The 20618-nt window shown below is 42.4% G+C and overlaps 1 protein-coding gene across 1 annotated transcript in view; it reads left to right on the plus strand.

Moving 5' to 3' along the window:
- mapk8ip1b (mitogen-activated protein kinase 8 interacting protein 1b) overlaps window positions 1-5357 on the plus strand; it is a 95865-nt gene extending 90508 nt beyond the window's left edge. Inside the window, exon 12 of the mRNA XM_065011152.1 lies at window positions 1235-5357. Within this exon, the coding sequence (XP_064867224.1) occupies window positions 1235-1307 (73 nt within the window). The 3' untranslated portion in view covers window positions 1308-5357. The remainder of the gene's footprint in view (window positions 1-1234) is intronic.
- Window positions 5358-20618: the final 15261 nt, after the last annotated feature.

Here is a 20618-nt window from a genome sequence, read left to right on the forward strand (position 1 = left end):
AACAATAAGGGTTTGTTATTAATTACCAGCCTTCCTATTTTCAATGTTCCTGATATTTCATTGGGCCAAGAGTAGAGAACCTAAACGCAACTGTCTGGTATCTAACTGAAACAGTAACAACATCATGTCAACTGATCTGCTAGTTTATTATAGAGTTTTTGGTTGCAAGTAAGTGTTTTAACACGCAGATTCATGTAATCTCCTCTTAGTAGTGTTTTAAGAAATCCAGCGCTAAATTCTGCCTGTTGGTTGCAATTGGCCCAGTACACTCAGAGGCCAGTTTATTAGGTACACCACCCCGTTCACAAAAATGGTTCGCACCTAGACAGTGAGTCACATGGCTTACTTTATAAAGCAGTCCGACAGTCATTGAGTCATTCAGTTACTGTTTAATTGAATGTTAGAATGGGAAAAACGAGTGACCTAAGCTACTTTGAGCGTGGTATGATCGTTGGTGCCAGGCGCGCCGGTTCCAGTATCTCAAAAACTGCGGGCCTCCTGGGCTTTTCACGCACAACAGTGTCTATGCTTTACTGAGAATGGTGTGACAAAGATAAAACACCCAGTGAGCGGCAGTGCTGTGGGCGACAACTGCTCATTGATGAGAGAGGTTGAAGGAGAATGGCAAGAATCGTGCAAGCTAACAGGAGGGCCACAGGCATATAACGGTTCAGTACAACAGTGGTGTGCAGAACGGCATCTCGGTGCGCACAAGTTGTCAGTCTTTGTCACGGATGAGTTATTGCAGCATACAACCATACCCTATCGGGTTCCACTCCTAACAGCTAAAAACAAGAGCACACGCAATCACCAACACTGGACAATTGAGGAATGGAAAAACATCACCTGGTACAATGAATCCCGGTTCCTGTTGCATCATGCTGATGGCAGTCAGGATTTGGCATAAGCAGCATGAGTCCATGGCCCCATTCTGCCTGGTGTCAACGGTACAGGCTGGTAGCAGTGGTACAATGGTGTGTGGAATGTTTTTGTGGCACACGCTAGGTCCATTGATACCAATTGAGCAATGTTTCCATGCCTCAAAGAATTAAGGCTGTTCTGGAGGTAAAGGGGCTCCGACCCGGTACTAGATGGGTGAACCTAATAAACTGTATGTTTCTGTAGAGAGTTGTCATACCTGTCAGGTAAGGAACTGAGTGATTGAATAACCTTTATTTTTATTTTTTTATTAACTACCCCCTGGATCTTTTCTCCCCTCTTGTCTCTTATACAGGAAAGCCTTCCAGTTGTACTATAAGGAATTTGTAGATTGCTCCTGTCCGACAGAGGATATTTACCTGGAATAGCACCAACCCCGCCTTCCACCACAACCCTGTACATTACAGTGTATCATAACATAATGTTGCATGACAGAGAAAACAATTCTAACAAATGTGAACTAATACATTTGACAAAAAGATGAAGGAGAGAGAGAAAGAAGGAGAGGTACTGGTGTCTAATGTTTGTCCAAAGATTTTAAACAGTATGAAGATTGAACATGTAATTGATCGAAACATAGTGGAGATATTGAAGAGGGGGTCCCAAAATATGTAAAATGGAGTCACTGATGAGGAAATTAATGTGCCACTCAAGCACAATGCTCAGATCATAGTGACCATGGGCCTCATTTATAAACGTTGCGTAGACACAAAATAAGGCGTACACCACTTTCTAAGCAAACTTTGGGATTTCTAAAAAACAAACTTGACGGGAGAATGTGCAGTTCTCCATGGACACTTTGACACATACGTATGCACATAAACTGGAGAAATGAGAAACTGTGACTCCGATGGCAGAAGGATGAAACTCGAGAAATGCTTTAAAATTGATACCATTGAGTAAAATAAATTGAAATATTACCTCCCATGTTTTATATATGAAGAGTTCTTTGGAAAAAACAAAACATGATTTAGGATAATAAATACAAATAGAGATATCTGTTTTTGCAAAATAACCCCTCAAATATGTTGTACAGTTTAATCGGGAATCATATTTAATTGGATCTGTAATTATTAAACAATACTTGCATGTTATGAAATGTATTCTCATAAATAATAAGGTGAACAGTAGGACAAATTACGTTTAAACTGATGCCGTTTTCAATGCCTCAGTCGGGTAGATACCAGTGCACAGTTTCATATGTTCGTTGCACAGAACTGTCAATGTGATAATGGCCCTGTCATTGTCAGTTACAATCAGGGTAATTAACACATGAACGTGTTACACCATTGGGTGGCTTTGACAATCAAATGGGTGGGTATAAAAAGGCATGCAATTACAATGCTTAATGACTCACATTGGCTGCTTTGGCACTGTTGGAAGATTTGGCGAATGGAAGAATTCGGAGAGAGTGAATTTTCAGAGACCAGACAGATTTACTGGAAAATGATGAAGAGTGGCTTATTAGCCGGTTCCGATTACCGAGAGCTGTTCTCTTGGATCTCTGTGCTGTAGTAGGCCCAGCTTTACAGAGAAACACCTGCAGAAACCAAGCCGTGCCTGTCCCACATCAACTCCTTGACAACATCGTTAATAGCGTTGATGGTGTCTCTTCGCATTTGCAGGACTGCATCTGTGAAGAAATGGCCACTGGAGGGTTGTGATGCATGAGGTACAGTGGAGACGCTGAGGCTGGGTGCACTCAGCTCCTGCTCAGCTGTAGCTCCACCGACCCCACAGGGACAAACGGCGACTAAAAACAATCGAAAATGTCACAATTGTTTGTGTAAATAAATAAAGTATTTGGTCAATAACAAAGGTTTATCTCAATACTTTGTTATATACCCTTTGTTGGCAATGACAGAGGTCAAACGTTTTCTGTAAGTCTTCACAAGGTTTTCACACAGTATTGCTGGTATTTTGGCCCATTGTTCCCTGCAGATCTCCTCTAGAGCAGTGATGTTTTGGGGCTGTTGCTGGGCAACACGGACTTTCAACTCCCTCCAAAGAATTTCTATGGGGTTGAGATCTGGAAACTGGCTAGGCCACTCCACGACGTTGAAACACTTCTTACGAAGCCACTCCTTCGTTGCCCGGGCGGTGTGTTTGGGATCATTTTCATGCTGAAAGACCCAGCCACGTTTCATCTTCAATGCCCTTGCTGATGGAAGGAGGTTTTCACTCAAAATCTCACGATACATGGCCCCATTCATTCTTTCCTTTACATGGATCAGTCGTCCTGGTCCCTTTGCAGAAGAACAGCCCCAAAGCATGATGTTTCCATCCCCATGCTTCACAGTAGGTATGGTGTTCTTTGGATGCAACTCAGCATTCTTTGTCCTCCAAACACGACGAGTTGAGTTTTACCAAAAAGTTATATTTTGGTTTCATCTGACCATATGACATTCTCCCAATCTTCTTCTGGATCATCCAAATGCTCTCTAGCAAACTTCAGACGGGCCTGGACATGTACTGGCTTATTAAAGCAGGGGGACACGTCTGGCACTGCAGGATTTGAGTTCCTGGCGGCGTAGTGTGTTACTGATGGTAGGCTTTGTTACTTTGGTCCCAGCTCTCTGCAGGTCATTCACTAGGTCCCCTCGTGTGGTTCTGAGATTTTTGCTCACCATTCTTGTGATAATTTTGACCCCACGGGGTGAGATCTTGCGTGGAGCCCCAGATCGAGGGAGATTATCAGTGGTCTTGTATGTCTTCCATTTCCTAATAATTGCTCCCACAGTTGATTTCTTCAAACCAAGCTGCTTACCTATTGCAGATTCAGTCTTCCCAGCCTGGTGCAGGTCTACAATTTTGTTTCTGGCGTCCTTTGACAGCTCTTTGGTCTTGGCCATAGTGGAGTTTGGAGTGTGACTGTTTGAGGTTGTGGACAGGTGTCGTTTATACTGATAACAAGTTCAAATAGGTGCCATTAATATAGGTAACGAGTGGAGGACAGAGGAGCCTCTTAATGAAGAAGTTACAGGTCTGTGAGAGCCAGAAATCTTGCTTGTTTGTAGGTGACCAAATACTTATTTTCCACCATAATTTGCAAATAAATTCATAAAAAATCCTACATTCTTCTTCTCATTTTGTCTGTCATAGTTGAAGTGTACCTATGATGAAAATTACAGGCCTCTCTCATCTTTTTAAGTGGGGGAACTTGCACAATTGGTGGCTGACTAAATACTTTTTTGCCCCACTGTACCTGGATCATCCGGTGCGTCTTGCATGTCCGTGTCCCCCTCCGTCACTACTCCACTCAGGAGGGATATCCCCATAATACTGGCAAGTCCCTCATCAAGGAGCAAGGGGATTGGCCTCCACTTTTATGTCTGACCACTTCTTTTTTTATTTCTGAGAAAGCCCGACCTTCTGAGGCAACAGCATTCACAGCGTCCGCCATATGCTGCCACTATAACGCCTTTTTGGCATTTGTAATTCCCACACGGTGTCCACCAAACAATATATGTTTTCTTGCTTCAACCTCCCCTACAAGAACTTCCATTCCACACTGGATGAAATTTCTTTTTTTAGCCTTTCTGTCAGGATTTGTTGTCATTGTTGTCATGCAGTTAGTATGGATTAATATTTATAGGCAACCATTGGCGTTAAAAAGGTGGGACAAGACGCTCGCTCACGTGCGCCAAATTTCGAGTTGATAGTGATATATACAGGGAAACAGGTGTGGGACGTGCGTGCCCATTGTGGTATAAATCTGAATATTTTTGCGCATAAGCACTTTCTGTGTTTCTCCGTACGCCACCTTTTGACGTGAATCATCCGCACAGTTTTATAAATGAGGCCCCTGAACTGGAGTATTCTAAAACTAATCTTTGTGGATTTAGAGCTTGAATCCCAGGTAGAACACTGGGCTTTGTGGACTTGGTGAACCGAAGAAAGACCAATAGTCGATAAGGTAAAAGTAAATGGAGGTCAGGGAAAATAAATCAATAAATGAATGAAGATCTTGTTAAATTACTAGTATTTGAGTATTCTAATCCCTAATTCTATGGAATCTCGAATGTTGGTGTGCTACATTGTGTGAGGAAAACAGTGATTCTCCATGAGCTAATGGTGCAGTGTGTTTGGAGAGGGTGATAAGGGCTCACTGGAGAGTCCTGTGGTCTAAGGTAACTAACGATCTAAAATCAGATTACCCTACCCCATCCTTTACAATTAAGGGGATGACAAATGATCTGGCAAATTATCAGTGGCTCACACTGTTACTTATTTTCCATGTGTTTGTTCCCCCTAAACCAAAAACAAGTAAGCATTAGGGTCACACTGTTGACCAGGAATAGTGTCTTTAACATGCTGCAAAGCCTTTGGTGTTCAGAACCCTCAAATATATTCACATTAAGGAATCAAGAGCAAACTTTTGAAACAGGGGTTCCTACCAATAAAAGCACTCACACTGTTTTCTGTTTGAAAATGCTTCCGTTTGTTTTTGCTGAACATGACCCTAGATATTATTTGATTTGTGGGAAGACTGATTCTTGTTAAATCATTAAGGGTACACTCCTTAATTGAATTACAGTATTGTAATTATATTACCATAAACAAGGAGATGGACGACAGAGTTTCCAGTCAACCGCTTTGGCTTGCTTTTAAGGTAGTTTTAGTCTTCTAATTTGCAGGAAGGGTCACTGTGGACTGCCTCATAGTTCTTCTCATGCTCAGTTTCAACATGAAATGAGAGTTCATATTGAGAGTTCAGATGGGGTTGCCATTCAGATGACTGGGTATAGGATAAGGATGCTTACTCAAGCTGTAGAGACAGCAGGAGTGGTAGAGATACTTTTAATTGTAATATTTGTGTTGTGGAGAAATGACCAGGCAGGAGACGGGAGTACAGTTAGTTTTCGTTTAGTCAAAACCCCTCGTGCTCTACAGTTCCCGGCACCCTAGTGTGCATGTGCATTTCCTATTAGGTGTAGTGAGGTAACACTGCTGTAATACATTACTGCTTAGTAACAGCATAGTAACTAATTTAAACAGATGTAGATCCCAGATACTACAGTAATGATCGGCTATGAAAAGCCAACTGACATTTACTCTTGAGGTGCTGACTTGCTGCACCCTCGACAACTACTGTGATTATTATTATTTGACCATGCTGGTCATTTATGAACACTTGAACATCTTGGCCATGTTCTCTTATAATCTTCACCCGGCACAGCCAGAAGAGGACTGGCCACCCATCATAGCCTGGTTCCTCTCTAGGTTTCCTCCTAGGTTTTGGCCTTTCTAGGGAGTTTTTCCTAGCCAATGTGCTTCAACACCTGCATTGCTTGCTGTTTGGGGTTTTAGGCTGGGTTTCTGTACAGCACTTTGAGATATCAGCTGATGTACAAAGGGCTATATAACTAGATTTTATTTTATTTGATCTGTTACCCTGGTAACATAAAAGGGAATTACCTCTGACCCTCACAAAAATAAAATTAAAGGTGAAAAGTGTAGGAAATGCATGATGGGAGATGTAGTTTTTTAAAGGTAGTGCCTGACTAGGAATTACAAGGCAGGGGGAGGGTGGTATCTTTTACAAGTAGTGCCTCTATGAAGGATCACTGTTGTAACTGCTATGTCATTTAGATTTACCACAATGTGTGTTGATAGGAGAGGTTGAAAAAAGGCTGTTTTTGTGGAGGAGATATCATGTGTGTTGAGATGGTAAGAAAATAATAAAGTAAGACTAGATCAAGGATCAACATAATAAGATAGGAATGGAAATGGCCAACTCCTAGCCACAGGTTTGTGCCTGGAAACAATGGCCTGGTCTGAAACCAACCAATTGCTCATACCCATTTGATGCTTGTAGATTCTGATAGAACCAGAGGTGTTTTTTATACCTTAAATTCACTGGAAGGCTAGGTGGAGCCATCCCCATATTGCCTACACCTTTCCAGTCTTCAGATTTGCCATCACAGAAGGGGTAGGGATTAGGGAAAAGGGCAAATAATTGTATTGTGTGGCTTTCTGACACAGTGATTTCTAATGTAGCTGCCACAGAATCACATTCTAACAAGAACTTGTAGGACAATGTATTGTTTATAAGAACTGTAATTAAACTGAACATGTAAAACATTGTGAGAAGGAATGCTTGTAAAATGGGTGTCTCTAACTTATGACAGCATGGGATATGAAACCACGTTCATTCTACCACCTGTCAAGCATCTTCCTATGAATAGTGACATGTATTTTCAAGTCACAAGTTTACATTTTATCTTCATCATTCCTATTTTTCTTCTGAGCCAAGAAACAAAGGCCAAAATTCAGATCAGATCTGCCTTAAACTATGATAAATGACAATTGCATAGCATATCATTGTTTTTTCTGTTGTGTGTTGTAATCTACACCTTGATTAGGCTGATATAAATCTGTATTATTTTATATAGCCTACACTTTCACATTCGGAACTTCTAACACAGGTGGGACTGGTGTGACAATGACCTCAAGAGCAGCCATTCGCCATTTGACAGCTCCAACGCAGAACACCTGTAACATCGCCTAAACAAAAATAATTATATGCAATGCAGTCTGTCGGTTATTGCAGGTTAAGGCGAATCTGATTGAATCATGCTTGATTTTTACGACATTCTCCGGGAATACTTCTAATTTCAGTCTCCAAACAGTCATTCTGGCCACTATGAGGAAACCAAGTAAAGGTTATAAAAAGTGTACAGATATGCCATATATACAGTGCCTTGCGAAAGTATTCGGCCCCCTTGAACTTTGCGACCTTTTGCCACATTTCAGGCTTCAAACATAAAGATATAAAACTGTATTTTTTTGTGAAGAATCAACAACAAGTGGGACACAATCATGAAGTGGAACGACATTGATTGGATATTTCAAACTTTTTTAACAAATCAAAAACTGAAAAATTGGGCGTGCAAAATTATTCAGCCCCTTTACTTTCAGTGCAGCAAACTCTCTCCAGAAGTTTAATGAGGATCTCTGAATGATCCAATGTTGACCTAAATGACTAATGATGATAAATACAATCCACCTGTGTGTAATCAAGTCTCCGTATAAATGCACCTTCACTGTGATAGTCTCAGAGGTCCGTTAAAAGCGCAGAGAGCATCATGAAGAACAAGGAACACACCAGGCAGGTCCGAGATACTGTTGTGAAGAAGTTTAAAGCCAGATTTGGATACAAAAAGATTTCCCAAGCTTTAAACATCCCAAGGAGCACTGTGCAAGTGATAATATTGAAATGGAAGGAGTATCAGACCACTGCAAATCTACCAAGACCTGGCCGTCCCTCTAAACTTTCAGCTCATACAAAGAGAAGACTGATCAGAGATGCAGCCAAGAGGCCCATGATCACTCTGGATGAACTGCAGAGATCTACAGCTGAGGTGGGAGACTCTGTCCATAGGATAACAATCAGTTGTATATTGCACAAATCTGGCCTTTATGGAAGAGTGGCAAGAAGAAAGCCATTTCTTAAAGATATCCATAAAAAGTGTCGTTTAAAGTTTGCCACAAGCCACCTGGGAGACACACCAAACATGTGGAAGAAGGTGCTCTGGTCAGATGAAACCAAAATTGAACTTTTTGGCAACAATGCAAAACGTTATGTTTGGCGTAAAAGCAACACAGCTCATCACTCTGAACACACCATCTCACTGTCAAACATGGTGGTGGCAGCATCATGGTTTGGGCCTGCTTTTCTTCAGCAGGGACAGGGAAGATGGTTAAAATTGATGGGAAGATGGATGGAGCCAAATACAGGACCATTCTGGAAGAAAACCTGATGGAGTCTGCAAAAGACCTGAGACTGGGACGGAGATTTGTCTTCCAACAAGACAATGATCCAAAACATAAAGCAAAATCTACAATGGAATGGTTCAAAAATAAACATATCCAGGTGTTAGAATGGCCAAGTCAAAGTCCAGACCTGAATCCAATCGAGAATCTGTGGAAAGGACTGAAAACTGCTGTTCACAAATGCTCTCCATCCAACCTCACTGAGCTCGAGCTGTTTTGCAAGGAGGAATGGGAAAAAATTTCAGTCTCTCGATGTGCAAAACTGATAGAGACATACCCCAAGCGACTTACAGCTGTAGTCGCAGCAAAAGGTGGCGCTACAAAGTATTAACTTAAGGGGGCTGAATAATTTTGCACGCCCAATTTTTCAGTTTTTGATTTGTTAAAAAAGTTTGAAATATCCAATAAATGTCGTTCCACTTCATGATTGTGTCCCACTTGTTGTTGATTCTTCACAAAAAAATACAGTTTTATATCTTTATGTTTGAAGCCTGAAATGTGGCAAAAGGTCGCAAAGTTCAAGGGGGCCGAATACTTTCGCAAGGCATTGTACATAAATATATTGTAATTACAAATGTTACACTGTACCAATTCTTACTGTAGTAATTTAAATTATTTTTAATTTATTTTTAATTGTGAATTGTAATATTTATTTAAAATGTTCAATGCAGCATCTGTGGTGTCTTGTCATTATTATAACTGTGCTCTACTATAGCTTAGCTTACCAATTACCCCAAACAATCCCCAAAATACCAGAGACAACCAAAAACATCTACCCCAAAATACTAGAAACTTGCTACACGAAAACACTAGTTGTTTTGGGTAATTATTAGGACATGGTACAGTTATGGTCAACAGAAAGTTAATGTTTCAGTATTGTCAGAACGATCGTTGGAATGCATGGGTAACTGCACTAAGTATTTTCTTCCATTTAGGGATATATTTTAACAAATCTAACGTAACGTTTGAGGTGACTAAACTGCTTGGAGTAACCCAGAACTGTAAACAGCCATGGTCAAAATATATGGATACAACAGTAGCTAAGATGGGGAGAAGTCTGTTCATAATAAAGTGTTACTCTACCTTCTTAACAGCACAATCAACAAGGAAGGTGCTACAGGCCCTAGTTTTGTCGCACCTGGACTACTGTTCAGTCGTGTGGTCAGGTGCCACAAACAGGGACTTAGGAAAATTGGAATTGGCTCAGAACAGGGCAGCACGGCACATAGAGCAAATAGAGCAAACATTAATAATATGGATGTCAATCTCTGCTGGCTCATAAAGGAGGAGATATTGACTTCATTACTACTTGTAATTGTGAGAGGTATTGACATGTTGAATGCAACGAGCTGTCTGTTTGAACTACTCGGACACCCATGCACAACCAAGCTCGGATACCCATGCATACCCCACAAGACATGCCACCAGAGGTCTCTTCACAGTCCCCAAGTCCAGAACAGACTATGGGAGGCGTACGGTACTACATAGAGCCATGACTACATGGAACTCTATTCCACATCAAGTAACTGATGAAAGCAGTCAAATTAGATTTTAAAAAACAGATCAAATAGACCTTATGGAACAGTGGAGACTGTGAAACAACACAAACACAGGCACAGACACATGCATACACACACATGATAACATACGCACTATACACACATACACATGGATTTTGTGTTGTAGATATGTGGTAATCCGTTATGAATGTATTGTAATGTTTTTAAAATGTATAACTGCCTTAATTTTGCTGTAACCTAGGAAGAGGTGCTGCTGCCTTGGCATCCATAATAAATACAAAGAGGTCAAACTTAGCACTGTTCTGTGGCACTATAGCCATAGGGCATTTCAGAAATATTTTTCAGTTTGCACAGCTGGAATAAAGGGAGCAATACCTGGCGGTGGTGAAAAAGGGCTGGTGTTTTGATTAATTAATACGTTGGAGGTGTAGCGAGGGCTTGGTGACTCACTGGCCAATCAACGAGCTTCATGGCATAAAGAGAGACTGTAATGGCTGATTTCGACTTGGTTTTCCGCCTCCTCGTGAAATGTATATATTTTTTAATTTAAACTGGGAACAATATACATTCACCGCCATACTGTATGTATTTGGACAGTGAAGCTACATCTTTTATTTGTCTCTATACTCCAGCATATAAGATTTGAGATCAAATGTTTTATTTGAGGGTATTTTCATACATATGTTTTATCATTTAGAAATTAAAGTACTTTATATACGGTATCTAGTCGCCCCTATTTCAAAAAGTCATGAGTGATAAATTCACTTCTAGTGTATTACAGTAGTCAAAAATGCAGTATTTGGTCCAATATTGCTTGCACTCAGTGACTACACCAAGCTTGTGACTACAAACTTATTGGATGCAGTTTGTTTTGGTTGCGTTTTTAGTTATTTATGTTTCTGAACACTTCTACATTAATGTGAATGCTACCATTATTATGGATAATCATGAATGAATAGTGCATAATGATGAGTGAGAAAGTTACAGAGGCACAAAGATCATATCCCCCAAAATGCTAACCCCCCTGCTATTGGTAATGGTGAAAGGTTAGCCTGTTTTGTTGTAGCCTTTGTAAAATTCTCACTCATTATTATTCATGATGAGTGAGAAGGCTGTACCTCATGAGTACCTTAGGGATACATTTTCCTTTTTTTCATTTTCCATATTCTCCTTTTCCTGTCCAAGCCATGGACATGCAACCATTGGGATATGATACAATTACACACATCAGAGCACCACTCACCCTCACCGTGGGACCTATGCACCAGGAAAAGCTTCCCTTCACCACCACACCCATACACAAAGTCATCCTCAGCCTCCCGTTGCTCCAACTTCATAACCCCACCATCTCCTGGTCGAGGGTGAGAATCACCACCTGGGCACCAGGATTCCAGAGGTCCTGCTTTCCTGCATCCTGTGGTTCCACGTTGGTGGAGTGTCCTGTGAGTGCACTCCAGCCTATCAATGTTGTTGTACTCGCAAATCGTTGGCCCTGTGTTTTGGATGTAGATGTGGACATACGCCAGGCTCTGGAGAGGGAACCCACTCCTGCTATCTGCCCTCCAGAGCGCATCTACATCCCCAAGGGGGTGAGAGATTGACTGTTGACCTGGACACAAACATCCCTTGCCACTGGACACACAGCTATCACCCGCACCATCCAATCTCTCTCTCTGATAAATACTGGTGGCCCACCTTGGCGCAGGACGTTGCCTACTATGTCAATTCATGCATCGTGTGTATCTATTGCAAATCTCCCCGGCACGCTCCAGCAGTGAAACTCCTTCCCATTCTCATGCCTCAGCAACCTTGGTCACATCTGTCCACAGACGTTGTAACTGATCTCCCACTTTCTGATGGCTTTGTCACTATTATGGTCATTGTTGACAGATTCTCTAAATCCTGCCGTTTATCCCTCTCTCTGGTCTACCTACCACTCTCTAGGTTGCTGAGGCACTATTCCAGCAGGTCTTCTGGCACTATGGCCTTCCAGAGGACATAATGTCCGACCGTGGTTTCTGACGTTGCGGGCCTGGAGAGCCTTGGAGAAGCTGGGGGCCATGGTCAGCCTCACATCCGGGTACCGTCCTCAGTCCAATGGGCAGGTGGAAAAGACCAACCAGGAGCTGTTGAGTTACTGCCAGGACCGGCAGGGGGAGGGGGCCCGGTTCATTCCTTGGGCAGAATACGCCAAGAACTCACTTTGTCACTCCTCCACTGGGCTGACTCCCTTGGGAGTCCTGGGATATCTGCCGGCCCTGGCGCTGTGGATTCCGAATCAGACCGAGGCCCCTGCAGTGGACGAGTGGTTCCGACACGCAGAGGAGGTGTGGAACATCACCCACGTGAGGTTCCAGCGCTCTGTCCGCCGTCAGAAGGATCAGGCGGACCTCCACCACAGTGAGGCTCCCGTGTTCCACACTGGTGATTGTGTCTGGCTCTTCACCAGGAACCTCCAGCTCCGCCTACCCTGCCGGAAGCTGAGCCGTCGGTTTGCTGGGCCCTTCAAGGTCCTATGGAGGGTTAATGAGGTAACTTACTGTTTACAACTCCCCATCAACTACTGGATCTCACCCTCTTTTCATGTTTCCTTCCTCAGGCTGGTGGTTCCTGGTCCCCTTGCTGATGCCATCCCCCACAACACCCATCCTCCTCATCCACCCCTGAACCTCGATGAGTCCCCTGCCAATGCCGTCAAGACCCTACTGGATTCCCAACGTTGTGGGGGTCGGCTTCAGTACCTGGTGGACTGAGAGGAACGCTGTTGGGTTCTGGCGGCCGACATCCTGGACCACAAAATTGTCTGGGTTTCCATCTCTGCCATCCGGACTGGCACACTCCTCGCCCACGGGGCCGTCCTCCTGGCCGACATCCCCCTGTGGCTGGAGCCACACGTCGGGGGGTACTGTCACATGTACTCCCTTTCACTCTCTCCAGCGCTCAACATCTCCAATCTACTAACCACCGGTCCTGGCAACCCACATTACGCACACCTGGCAGCCATCATTACACATACCTGTTCCCCATTGTTATGCACATCTGGACTTCATCATTACCTTGATTACTTCCACTTTATTTAGCTCTCAGTAGCCTCAGTCTTCAGGCAGTATTGGTTTTGTTCATAATCAGTACGCTTCTCCTGATTTATTTATCTGCTACTTCTCATTATGAAGTTCACATTCTGCACCTGCTTCCTGACTCTTAGCATATACAATACATCAGCTGTGTGTCAGGGAATGCTGATGTGTGGATCACGTGTAGTAATTACTTCCAAGTTACGAACCGGTGCATGAGAGACACAGCATACTGCATATATTCTGCATACTGTATGTCACTGTTTCTAATCAATTGAATTAATGGTTCACCCCTGACATTTTTGTACATTATGCAATGTTTGGAATATTAGGCTAAAAATGAGTGGGGGTGTCAGTTCAGAAACCATAACCACCCTATTGTCAACACAGGTTGTCATGAATCTTGCCCTGGAGGCAGCTCGGCAGAGTGGTCACTAGCTGGCACAGCCACAAGTACTTAAATCAGATTTTAAACATAACCCAAATTTGACTTTCCAGCTGGCCCATCTAGCGGAAATAGGCCTATTTCTATTTTGCCCTGTTTATCAAAAGTGTTGGAAAAACTTGTCAATAATCAACTGACTGCCTATAGTAATCTTGCTGGTATGCAATCTGGTTTCCGCTCAGGTTATGGATGTGTCACTGCAACCTTAAAGGTCATCAATGGTTTCACCATTGCCATTGATTCTTAGCAATGTTAAGCTGCTATTTTTATTGACTTGGCCAAAGCTTTTAAAATGGTAGACCATTCCATTCTTGTGGGGCAGAAAATGAGTATTGGTGTCTCTGAGGGGACTTTGGCCTGGTTTGCTAATTACCTCTCTCAAAGAATGCAGTGTATGTCAGAACATCTGCTGCCTCAGCCACTGCCAGTCACCAAGGGTGTACCCCAAGCCTCGATCCTAGGCCCCTCGCTCTTCTCAATTTACATCAACAACAAAGCTCAGTCAGTAGGAAGCCCTCTCACCCATTATATGCAGATGATACAGCCTTATTCTCAGCTGGCCCCTCCCCGGATTTTGTGTTAAACGCTCTACAACGAAGTGTCCAACAAGCTTTCTCTGCCCTTAACCTTGTTCTGAACAAAAACAAAGGTCATGTGGTTTGGTAAGAAGAATGCCCCTCTCACCACAGGTGTGATTACTACCTCTAAGGGTTTAGAAGTTGAGGTAGTCACCTCATACAAGTACATGGGAGTATGGCTAGATGGTATGCTGTCCTTCTCTCAGCACATACTGTATCAAAGCTGTAGGCTAAAGTTAAATGTTGATATGGTTTCCTCTATTGTAAATCACTCCTCTTTCACCCCAGCTGACAAACTAACCCTGATTCAGATGACCATCCTACCCATGCTAGATTACGGAGACATAATTTATAGATCAGCAGGTAAGGGTGCTTTCGAGGGGCTAGATGTTCTTTACCATTCGGCCATAAGATTTGCCACCAATGCTCCTTATAGGACACATCACTGCACTCTATACTCCTCTGTAAACTGGTCATCTCTGTATACCCGTCACAAGACCCACTGGTTGTTGCTAATTTATAAAACCCTCTTAGGCCTCACTCCCCCCTACCTGAGATATCTACTGCAGTCCTCATCCTCCACATCCATTCTGCCAGTCACATTCTGTTAAAGGTCCCCAAAGCACACACATCCCTGGGTCGCTCATCTTTTCAGTTTTCTGCAGCTAGTGACTGGAACGAGCTGCAACACTCAAATTGAACAGTTTTATCAAATTTTTTTCATTGAAAAGACTCAAATCATGGACAGTCTTATTGACAGTTGTGGCTGTTTTGAATGATGTATTGTTGTCTCTACCTTCTTGCACTTTGTGCTTTTTTCTGTGCCCAATAATGTTTGCCCCATTATTTGTGCTGATACCATGTTGTGTTGCTACCATGTTGTTTTTATGTTGTGTTGCTGCCATGCTATGTTGTTGTCTTAGGTCTCTCTTGTTGCGATGTGTGTTTTGTCCTATATTTGGTCGGCCAACACTGTAAATAAGAATTTGTTCTTAACTGACTTGTCTAGTTAAACTATGACAATCGGTTTGCATTGCTAGTACTCTATGGATTGGGATTATGGTTCATTTTTTAGCTAGCTAACTATCTAACTAGCTACAAATCTAAACAAAATACCCCTAGTTAAAGCTGACTGTTAGCTAGCTAGCTGACGTTAAATAGCTGACTCGCTAGCTAACATTACGTTTATGATCTGTGTAGTAATGTTGTCAGAATGCCATTTCGCATTGCTAGTTATAGCCTAATGTTAGCTAGCTAACTAGCTAATATTGAACCTATTAACTTTAGCTAGCTATGACAATCGGTTTGTACTGCTAGTACTCTATGGATTAGGATTATGGTTCATTGTTTAGCTAGCATGACTAAACAAAAGACTCCACTTTGCCAAATGATTACATGACCCATGAAGTTAGCCAGGTGTGTCTGACAGTGTATAATAATTGTATAATAATGCCAAAATGTTTGTATCTGGAATTAGTCTTTCAGCATCAGTAGAACACACCTGCCTCTCCTCCACTCGTCATACAAGGAGAATGGTCTAATGCCTCCGAGAGCTGTCCTAAGCAAGCACAGGTTACACCTGAAGCATGAGGACTTGCATTGAGTCGTGAACTTCATCAAAAACTATGCAGAGGATAATGCAATAGTATTACCAGGACGCCACTCAGGACACAAACAATTTGGTGGAAATCTGCTGCCATCCCATGTGACAAAAGCAGCAGTATGGGGTCTCTACAAGGAATTGATGACAACACTTGGTACGTAAAGCTTAAACAACACGTTTTGATTATTTAATTGACCTACAACATGATTGGCACTACTTTTATTGATCTTGCATTATTTCTGTATTTTCCAGAGGTACGTGTGGTCGGGCTGTGTTTTATCATTTTAACTTCCTGTTTCCAAGATTATGTTTCTGTATGCAGTGCTGCTGCTCTGCACATTTGTAGGTAAATGGAACTTACCTAATAATGATGCATTTAAAAATGATATGATTTAAGTTACATTATCTTTTCATTTACTTATCTTAATGTTCTTTTGTTGTTTGCAGGTGCACTATCCTTCTGACCCCACGCAGCCATGTCCCATCTACTTTTTAAGTCCTCGCAACTGCAGTGGCCAAAACAAGAGCAAGTTTGTGCTCTGGAATTGTGCCTGGCGGACCATGCACAAGCTCCACCACAGTCTGGACCTTCACATCCTGATCACAGGCCACACCAAGTTTGCCCCTGACTGGTGCTTCGGCCTCATCAAGCAGCGCTTCAGAAAGACCAGAGTGAACACTTTGTCTGAAATTGCTGGTGTTGTGAAGGACAACACTGTGACAGGGGTCAACATTCCACAGTTGGTTGGACTGGAGGATGGTACGGTGCTCGTGGAAAGCGATGGCTGGCAACAACACCTGACTCCGTACCTCAGGCTGCTGCCACAGTTCAAGCAGTACCAGCACTTCAGGTGAATATAATTTTCATTGCACTGTTTGAGGTTATTCTTCTTATCTAAACTTGGGAGATGAATTGATGTTGTGCAAGGTTGTAATGTCTTCTAAAATGTTTTTGTTATTTCCTGTTTTACAGCTTTGATGATCTGGAGCCTGTTGTTGTTGTCGCCAAGGAGCGTGCGGACTCAACGCTGACATCCTTCCTCCCTTAGATGGTCTGCCTGTACAAGCACCACGTGGACTGGACACAGCTAGACAAATGTATGTTTTTGAGAACATCAGTGAGTTTAACGACGAAGAGGCTATGGACATCACATGCACCAAAGTGAAGGGCAGGACAGAAACAGGCTCTCCGAATATAGATTCCCTTGTTCATGCGGACCGGTCATCAGCACTATCTGCAGTGCCTTTATTCAAATAACTGTCTCCTAACACACACCATACGTTGCTGCTATTTTTTTTCCTGCTGCTCAACCACTTTACCCCTGATAGTATGCATATTACTACATCGTTATTGATATTGTTCTGGTACATACGGTATATTATTTGATTTATATTGAAACTATCCATTTCTGATATTGCTACTTTGCATGTAACCATTTACACCCATCCACTTGGCAAGACTTTATTTTATTTTTACCCGGTAAGTTGACTGAGCACACATTCTCATTTACAGCAACATCCTGGGGAATAGTTACAGGGGAGAGGAGGGGGATGAATGAGCCAATTGTAAGCTGGGGATGATTAGGTGACCATGATGGTCAGATTGGGAATTTAGCCAGGACACCAGGGTTAACACCCTTACGATTAGTGCCATGGGATCATTAATGACCTCAGAGAGTCAGGACACCTGTTTAACGTCCCATCCGAAAAACAGCACCCTACACAGCGCAGTGTTCCCAATTACTGCCCTGGGGCATTGGGATATTTTTTAAACCAGAGGAAAGAGTGCCTCCTACTGGCCCTCCAACACCACTTCCAGCAGCATCTGGTCTCCCATCCAGGGACTGACCAGGACCAACCCTGCTCAGCTTCAGAAGCAAGCCAGCAGTGGGATGATGTGGCTGGGGGTTTCTTTCACATGGCCCGTCAATTTATTGTATCTGGTTAAACGTCATCTAACATTTATAACATTTTTATCTGGACACTTTCTGTTTACCTGGACTTTTTCCTTATTGTAGGCTACTACTTTTAACACTTTTAGTCTTAATCTTTACTACACAACTCACTGTTGAGAAAATTACCTCATGTCAATCCTTAAAAGAGATGGGTGGGGCTGGCTTAAGAGGGTGTGAACAATGTTGAATGGGTCTAGACAAAGGAGACCTCTCCAGTAGGTACCAAATATTCAAAGGCCATTTTCTCAAAAGTGAGTTTACAAGTTTATCAACTTTCAAAGCAGAATTACTCTCCCATTGTTCATCAAAAATGCAGTGTATGACATACCATTTTGTAGCTCTGAGTCTCTACTTTTATCCAATGTAAAAAAATAAAAAAAATAAAAAAGTTCCAATTTTGCTACATAGCCACCTTTTGCCTTCATGACAGCTTTGCACACTCTTGGCATTCTCTCAACCAGCTTCATGAGGAAGTCACCGGGAATGCATTTGAGTTAACAGGTGTGCCTTCTTAAAAGATCAACTGTTCAGAGATGGCGTGAATCAGGCCTTTATGGTCAAATTGCTGCAAAGAAACCATTATTAAAGGACACCAATAAAAAGAAAAGACTTGCTTGGGCAAAGAAACACGCACAATGGAAATATGTCCTTTGGTCTAATGAGTCCAAATTTGAGATTTTTGGTTCCAACCGCCATGTCTTTGTAAGACGCAGAGTAGGTGAACGGATGATCTCTGCATGTGTGTTTCCACCGTGAAGCATGGAAGAGGAGGTGTGATGGTGCTTTGCTGGTGACACTGTCTGTGATTTATTTAGAATTCAAGGCACACTTAAACAGCATGGCTAAAACAGTATTCTGCTGCAATACGGAATCCCATCTGGTTTGCGCTTGGTGGGACTATCATTTGTTTTGCAACAGAACAATGACCCAACACACTTCCAGGCTGTGTAAAGGCTATTTGACCAAGAAGGAGAGTGATGGAGTGCTGCATCAGATGACCTGGTTCTTCACAATCACACAACCTCAACCCAATTGAGATGGTTTGGGATGAGTTGGACCGCAGAGTGAAAGAAAAGCAGTCAACAAGTGCTCAGCATATGTGGGAACTCCTTCAAGACGGTTGGAAAAGCATTCCAGGTGAAGCTGGTTGAGAGAATTCCAAGAGTGTGCAAAGCTGTCATCAAGGCATTGGGTGACTAATTTGAAGAATCTTAAATATAGAATATATTTTGATTTGTTTAACACTTTTTTGGTTACTACATGATTCCATATGTGCTACTTCATAGTTTTGATATCTTCACTATTATTCTACCATGAAGAAAATAGTAAAAATAAAGAGAAACGCTTGAATGAGTAGGTGTGTCCAAGCTTTATACTGGTACTGTAAGTATTCAGAACCTTACTCAGGACTTTGTTGAAGCACATTTGGCAACGATTAAAGCTTTGAGTCGTCTTGGGTATGACACTGCAAGCTTGGCACACCTGTATTTGGGGAGTTTCTCATTTTCAAGCTGTCAGGTTGGATGGGGAGCATTGCTGCACAGCTTTTTTCAAATCTCTACAGAGTTGTTCGGGTTCAAGTCCAGGCTCTGGCTGGGCCAATCAAGGATGTTCAGATATTTGTCCCGAAGCGATTCCTGCGTTGTCCTGTTGGAAGGTGAACCTTCGCCCCAGTCTGAGGTCCTGAGTGCTCTGGAGCAGGTTTTCATCAAGATCTCTCTGTAATTTGCTCCGTTCATCTGTCCTTCGATCCTGACTAGTCTCCCAGTCACTGCCACTGAAAAACATCCACACAGCATGATGCTGCCACCACCATGCTTCACCGTAGGGATGGTATTGGACAGGTTTCCTCCAGACTTCATATTGACACTTGACATTCAGGCCAAATAGATCAATCTTGGATTCATCAGACCAGAGAATCTTGGTGGTTCCAAACTTCTTTCATTTTAGGAATTTGGGGACCTGAAATGCTGCAGGCATTTTTTTGGTAACCATCCCCAGATCTGTGCCTCGAGATCTAAGGGGAATTCCTTCGACCTCAGTACTTGGTTTTTGCTCTGATGTGCACTGTCAACTTTGGGACATTATATGGACAGGTGTGTGCCTTTCCAAATTATGTCTAATCAATTGATTTTAACACAGATGAACTCCAATTAAGTTATAGAAACATCTCAAGGATGATCAATGGAAGCAGGATGTGCCTGGTTGCTTTATCATTATGGGGTATTTATTGTTTGTAGATTGAGGAGGAAAAACAATTGAATACATTTTTGAATAAGGCTGTAATGTAACAAAATGTGGAAAAAGTGAAGGTGTCTGAAAACTTTCCGAATGCATTGTAATATTAATTTACAGTTGAAGTCGTTTGTTTACATACACCTTAGCCAAATACATCAACTCAGTTTTTCACAATTCCTGGCATTTAATCCTAGTAAAAATTCCCTGTTTTAGGTCAGTTAGGATCACCACGTAATTTGAAGAATGTGAAATGTCAGAATAATAGTAGAAGTATTTATTTCAGATTTTATTTATTTCATCACATACCCAGTGGGTCAGAAGTTTACATACACTCAATTAGTATTTGGTAGCATTGCCTTTAAATTGTTTGACTTGGGTCAGCCTTCCACAAGCTTCCCACAATAAGTTGGGTGAATTTTGGGCCATTTCTCCTGACAGAGCTGGTGTAACTGAGTCAGGTTTGTTGGCCTCCTTGCTCACACACACCTTT

Source organism: Oncorhynchus nerka, linkage group LG27 (assembly GCF_034236695.1).
Source record: "Oncorhynchus nerka isolate Pitt River linkage group LG27, Oner_Uvic_2.0, whole genome shotgun sequence".
Lineage (NCBI taxonomy): Eukaryota > Metazoa > Chordata > Actinopteri > Salmoniformes > Salmonidae > Oncorhynchus > Oncorhynchus nerka.